The 7,181-nt window shown below is 35.6% G+C and overlaps 1 protein-coding gene across 1 annotated transcript in view; it reads left to right on the top strand.

Moving 5' to 3' along the window:
- Positions 1-529: 529 nt before the first annotated feature.
- The window catches only part of LOC124366875 (rho GTPase-activating protein 23-like), a 36,373-nt gene continuing 29,721 nt past the window's right edge, over positions 530-7,181 (top strand). Inside the window, 8 exon segments of the mRNA XM_046823475.1 lie at positions 530-600; positions 1,527-1,643; positions 1,645-1,728; positions 1,886-2,012; positions 3,885-4,021; positions 4,024-4,047; positions 4,374-4,462; positions 5,361-5,601. Of these exon segments, the coding sequence (XP_046679431.1) occupies positions 544-600; positions 1,527-1,643; positions 1,645-1,728; positions 1,886-2,012; positions 3,885-4,021; positions 4,024-4,047; positions 4,374-4,462; positions 5,361-5,601 (876 nt within the window). The 5' untranslated portion in view covers positions 530-543.

The raw sequence follows: 7,181 nt of genomic DNA, 5'->3' as shown, positions 1-7,181 counted from the left end.
CTTTGAGTTGTAGTTCAATGACAAACATACTTTTTTGTTCGACACACAAGAAGTGTACCTAAAACAGTTACAAAAAATTATAATTATGATATAATTTGAGACAGAATTTATTTATGAATAAAATAGCAATATGCTAGGGTAAGTTTAAAAACTTTATTTTTTATGAGTTTTTAAAAAATATATTTTGCAAAGACGCCAAAATGGTTTACCATTATAGAGGTTCACCATTTCCAGTTCTAGAGCTGGTCGGAGCTTAAATGTAAAGCATATTTTCAAAATGCACTTTCAAAGCAAACCGAATTCTTAAATCTGGCTGAACTAGAAATATCACAGTGGTGTTTATTTACAGAGCAGTCTTCTATACACAGTGAATGAATTTTATGAACAGTGAATACGATGTGACTAGCGTTGAGCAGTGCAAGTCCTACGATTGTGTGTGTGCGTGTTGACATAAGTGTGTGATATGTTGTCCGGTGCGGTAAGTGAAAATGATCTGGCCAATGTGTACGCGGCTCGCCGTCCGCGCGCAACTCCTGTCTACCGATGTTCTTCCACTATCGTCGCCCTCGACTGCGTCGTTGGGGTAGTTACGGCTCCTGGGTATGTTACTTCGGCAGTATCTGCGTTTTCCTGTACTCTTAGAAATACATGAAAATCTATCAAAATGACCGAGTTGCTCATTGTAACATACCACAATGGTATACAATCAATAGAGAAGTGCAGTAGTATGTGAATAGTGTTTGATTTTGAATTGGTAACAATATTAACGCTGGAACTGGCAATGTTGTAATTTTAGTACGCATTTTTTCCTACCATGAATACGAATTTTTTGCATATTACATCTTGGGTGTTATTGTGGTATAAATGAACCAGCCATCCTGATTTGATGTCATGAATTTGCAGGTACCCACTGTTGCTAATCAAGTCAACTGGATTTCCACGCCAGTTCTAGGGTTAAAGTTGTAATTTTATTGATGAAAATCAAATATATATTAACTGTTTGCATGTTTAGATTAACATTGTTTAGAACGAATAAATACAAATACATAGAAAATCTTCAATTTGGGTTTGTATCCAATTTTTCATAACTGTACCTATTTCTTCTATGTTGGCTTCAATAGAATTTGTCACTATTTTTTCTCATTTATTTACAATATTAATGACACGTATTGTATGTTATATATTTTTGAGGTCAAATATGATGTATTTTGGACAAACAAAATCTACAGCACTGAATTAGAGATAACGCTCAATGTACAGGTAAATAAAAGACTGAAGTAGCATCAACGTTTTGATAAATGTCGGATCCATAATCCATAATGATCCATAATGTTCTATGGGAGATCCATAGAAGATCTCCCTATTCATACAAAGCAACAGTAGTTAACAATGCGGAAAAAGGTCTACGCTTTTTAATAAACATCAACACTAGCATTTCCTTATCGTATTCCCAACGTTTTCTGTGATTACTTCTGGACACTATTGTTTGTAATAAGTAAGCTTACCGCGAGACGCTGGTGTTGCAGACACCTGTGGGAGCGGAGGGAGAGCAGGTGGATGTCCGCTGTGCCCTGGTGGGTCCTGCAGAGAACTACACCAAACGGAAACACGTGCTGCGGGTCAACACATTAGCAGGATCCGAAACTGCTGCTACAAGCCGCCGATGCAGGACAGATGGCTCGGTGGATCGAGGCTCTAGAAGAGCAGGCCAACAATAACAACAGTCAGGTACAAGTTTCCAGCTTATACAGCATTCTGTCTAAAAATAAATAAATATTGAAATAAACTTGCGGAATCTCAATTACTAGCTTATTGCCGATTATATGGCAAAATATACTCTATAAATATCTAGGTGCTAAATGAATTGCGTTGCTTTGAACAACAGAATCTGAGTGGTACCAGTCTATCTCCGGCCTCTGCGCAGAAAGGTCTGCGTAAACTGACGAGTCTGCGGAACAGATCACCCACTGGCCAGTCGCCTGTGAATAAAACTCGCAAGCCCAGTCAGCAAGGTTAGTTATGGTGTATTATTCTCTTTTGCTATTCATTTTAATTTGGTGAAATAGGAAGGGGGTATCTTAGGAAATAAGAAAATGATGATTCCAGTACCTCATATATATGCAAAAAATTAAACTACCTACCTAATTTTGGTTGGTTTCAGGTTCTAGATTTCTACACCATAAAACCCTTTTGTAATGATTCCCATTTTTCATCCAATTTTAACCTTTCCAGCGTCATTGACGCGGATCCGCGGAGGGCCACTACAAGCTCAAAACGTTATTGCCGTGGATCCGCGTTTTTGCATTCTTTATTTTTCTTACTGCTATGTTAGTTGAATATTTCGCTGCTAGATGGTTCTAGTAGTCATGCGACATACAGACGGGTTGCCCCGCCTCGAATTCTGTTACAATGGGAGTGGCAGTTGCTTCTAATTGGCCCAAACACTGTCTAGCGGGCGTGGCCCTGCGCCTTTCACAAAGTCATTGACGGGAGCTCCCGTCAAAGGCATCTAGCCAGTTAGTGGGAAGCGTCCGGTACGCGCGCATATGTATTTCGGTTATCGCTAATTTTCTGTTGTGTCCTATTCTTTTTAAAGTAAATTATTCATATTATATACAGCAGTTTCCAGTATTTCTTTAGTCTTTTTTACCATTATTCGTGTGAATGGCGAATCCAGACGATTAGGAATTTGAAAGATTCGGTAATTTTGAGCAATTACTTGTCAACCCCAAACTTTTTCATATTTTACTACGGTCATAAGGATGTTATCAGAAAGCAAAGAAACATAATTCAAGCCCCGCAAGGCTGTCCTACAGGTTGCCGAGCTATAAGAAGGTTCAAAGTCCACGCGCGATAACAGTGGCTTGCGGGAGTCGCGCGGAATGTCAGTTGTGACAGCCCGCCACCAAATAAACATTCTTTGTCTACTTTTGTATTTTTCTAATTTTATTGGTTTGTAATATAGTATATGTTTATCTATAAAAACTGTGTTTCATTCCCATGCAAATTGAAATAAATAAAAAAATATTAGTGACAACTACACTGCTACTCTACGATATTTTCAAAAGTTAAAAATTAGCCTAGGAAATCCAAAAAGGGCTAAACAAATTTTATTCGCCGTTAAATAACTCTATTTTGACATACAGAAACGAAAAAAAAATTTAACTTTACACATTGGAAATTTAAAAAAATTGTAACTTTATCAAAGATCAGGTGTAATTTTTCATGACGCTTAAAGGGTTAAATAAAATTTCTCTAAATTTACTTCCTTGATAATACAAAGTTTATATTTTTGGCAAATACTCTTAATTTATTACAATACACTTTCTAAATTTGTGTTTTGTCGAAAATTTAGATGGAAACTATTTGATACTTGTTTCTTGTGCATGAATAAAAATATCCAGTGCAAAGTCATAGGAAATAGATAGATTCCTAGCACAAATAATCGTCTTCACTTGAATAAGTATGCTTGGACAGATTCTGTTCACTCTCTGTTTTTGACTGAGCCATAAAAGTTTGAAGTAAGTATAACACTCCTATACAGAACAAAATAGAATTTATATTGTCAATGCCTTAGTTATCTTGAGTGTAAGGATGTTAATTACCATTTTGAATATTTGTAAGTTTATTCTAGCTCATGAATCCAGGCTTTTGTGTATACTGAAAGTGTGCAGAGATTCGACAAGTCAAAACATGAAACAAATCACGAGTTGAAAAAATATATAAATTTATCCTAAATATTGAAGATAGAAGAAGTGGTAAAACCACTATCATCTTAAAAATTAATTTGAATTCCAGAGTAACATCCATGAGTTAAAGTTTTTTCAGTTTTTTTTTTCTGAAATGGAGGAGAAGTGATATGGGTCTGATATTTACTGTTACAGTGGTGGAGGGTGTGCCGTCACCCAAAAGCAAGACATGGAAGGGTCGAGTGGCCAAACAGCTCAGGAGGATACAGCATAGCGGCTCTCCTGTCTCTCCTACAGCCACCACCCCCCATCCTGAGGGGGCCACCATCGGTGTGTACCATTAGAGGAGTGCCCACCGGTCAGTTTCTAGATTTATTCCTTGACTATTTTACATTCTTCAGAAGAGACTTTAAAAATGTACAACTTTATTCATACCAGAATCACCCCCCATCATGAGGGGGCCAACCACCATCGGGTGTACCATTAGAGGAATGCCCTCCGGTCAGTTTCTAGATTTATTCCTTGATGATTTTACATTCTTCAGAAGAGACTCTTCCAAATTTTTGATAACTTTAGTCTTACCAAAATTGTGTTAGTCCCTTTAATGATGTGTTTTTATGAGTACAAAAAAAACGTAGACTTGTGTGAATTAAAACTTAGTAATTGTACGTCGTGATGTTTCAGTCTGCAATCAACGAGTTTGTGCCTCTGTTAGTGGAGATGTGCACCGGCATCGTAGAAGCAAGAGGCCTGGAGATCATTGGCATTTACAGGTAATTTTTACAGTTACAAAACTGTAACCTTTTGTAACAGTCACTGTTGCATCTTTGTGTTTATTTTAAAGCAGTGTGAATATATATGTTGCAGTATACTTTTTGTTAGTGAACTATCATGCCATTCCTCAGGGAGTTTTAGAAGTAAATTTTTATAGTCCAAATCACATCCAATAGGTGTCTGAAACATGTTTTGTGATTAATGCGTAGAGCTACTGAATGGACGACCTACCTCACTGGCAGTTCATCTGTTTCACAGCTACCTGCAATATGTTTATTGATTGTTATTACATCTCCGTGAATAATATCTTTATGTTTGAGGACAAGGCTTACAAAATGGATCGAAGAAAGCATTTAGGAAGCTACCTATTGGTTACTATAAAAATTTGGGGTATTTTAAAAATGTTTGTTTCATATCAAAAAGTTTAAAGTTTAAAAGAAATTTTTCTCACAACATGTCATAATTTCTGAACAAACACAATATAATGATAAAAAATATTTAACAAACAAAAAACCTCACTTTTTGAAGCCCTGTTGGGTGTTTGGAAAGTTACCGCTGTAAGGTTTAAGAAACTCTTCGATATACTTGAAATAATATGTACACAAATATGTAATTACTAAGCTAGAAGCATTTAAGATTTGAGAATCTATTGTCTTTACATTTATGTTACAAATTTTAAATTTTTGACTAAAAAAGAATAATAAGGCATGCTAACAGTTAAATTTAGAGGAGGTTTACTCTGAGTATGCTTTTTTTTCTTTTTTATGCCACTATTTTTATTGACTTATTTATCAAAATAATTATAGAGTATATAGTATTTTAAAAACAAAATTAGTTGATTTAAGATCAGGTTGGAAATGAGTGTTAACAGAGATACTAACTGTAAGTTTTGGACAGGGTACCAGGTAACACAGCTGCCGTGTCGTCACTGACCGAGGCAGTCAACCGAGGCCTGGAACCTGGGATACTGGCTCAGGATCAGCGTTGGACCGACGTTAACGTAATCTCGTCGCTGCTTAAGAGCTTCTTCCGGCGACTACCCGACTGTCTGCTCACCACCACCGAGCTCTACCCGAGCTTCATCCGAGCAGACAAGATAGCAGACCCCCACCTGCGCATGGCCACCATACGCAGACTGGTATGTAGCAAGCGTACGACTTTGGGTGTTTTCATTGTGTGTGGTAAATCACGGAACTCGTGTTCAAGAAACACAAGTGCAATAGGTTTTTAAATGTATAACTCACAGAATTCTTCACATGAAATCAACACTTCTCCTGACTGTTCAAAAATATGTATTTTATGAGTTATTTATATTCTTAAAGTAAGTCAAATTATTTTTGATTTTTACCAAATAGTTTTAATTTTTAATTTCACGTTATCAGTGAAGTAATTTATTCATTCAGTTGTTTTAAAACAGTATAATTAAATTGTTTAAAAAGGTTTTTGTTGTGGTCTAAAAAAATCTTGGAAAATAAGCAAGATAAGTTAATTAATAAAATGTAACAACAAAAATCAATGCAATAGATAAAGTACTCAAGACTGGAAGAAGTGAAGATCTCAAAACGTAGTGTTACTGATTTTTTGTTCCACTGAAATATGCCAAATGTCCAAAAAAGTCCTGTTTCCTTACAATTCTTCCTTCGTAAAAAATAAACTTCAAACAAAGAATTGGAAGAACAATAGTTAGAACGTGTACATGCAAAAATATAGAACTAATAACAAATACAATAAAAAAGAAAAAAATATTCTTGTTGAGGCTAGCAAGAACCTCTGATACTTAGGGAACAAACTCCAACAGTCATCTCCCGCAGTAGACTAGACCTATCAAACTACCCTTGCACCCCAGAATCTCAACATTTGCGGTTAGTGATGTGCCGCTCCTGGACATCCATAAGGTGGCCCAGATTTAAGTGACACATCGGTTTTTGCTGTGTCTAGTGGTAGGTTCAACTGGAAGATATAAACCAGGCAGAAGTGATCCCTGCTGGGTTTCCGTCTAAAAGGGTTAGTTAGATGGGTATATCTAAACGTATTGTTACTTTCATTTACACAGTTTTAAACGTTATCTAAACATATAATTATGATGTAAAAGTAAATGCTGTGCAGCATACAGCCTTAAAATACTATTTTCATCGTTTATGCTTAATTTGGAAACTCTAAACTTTTTTATTTAAACTTTAAACTGGTTAACACTCTTTGAACACAATAAGAAAATTTCTACTCAAAGTTGTGAATGCTAAGAAGAGTTTGTAGCACTAGAAATGTAGCACTAGATATGAATAAAACTCAAGTACCTGATGATTTTAGTGTAGCTCTTAGCCTAGTAAATAATTATGTAAATAGTTGTACTCCAAGAAATACGTTATATTGGAAAGTAATTGTTGTTGAAGATGTCCTAAAGTGTGCTTCTGAATTAAATCTATCGGGTAGTGAAGATTACTATGGTTTTTCAAATAAGATTACTAAACAGATTATCAGTGTCATAGCTGAACCACTAACTTATCTATTTAATGGAATGTTAATTGAAGGCACATTTCCTCAATGTTTAAAAATAGCAAAAGTAGTTCCTATCTATAAGAAGGGTGATAAAACAAACCCTTCCAGTTATCGTCCCATATCTTTAATACCTATTTTTTAGCAAAATATTTGAATATTGTATCAAAAACCAATTACAAAACTTCTTCATGCTAAATGGTCTCTTATGTAAAGAGCAGTTTG

This window comes from Homalodisca vitripennis, chromosome 7, assembly GCF_021130785.1.
Source record: "Homalodisca vitripennis isolate AUS2020 chromosome 7, UT_GWSS_2.1, whole genome shotgun sequence".
In the NCBI taxonomy this organism is placed as follows: domain Eukaryota; kingdom Metazoa; phylum Arthropoda; class Insecta; order Hemiptera; family Cicadellidae; genus Homalodisca; species Homalodisca vitripennis.
This window is presented reverse-complemented; position numbering and strand designations above follow the sequence as displayed.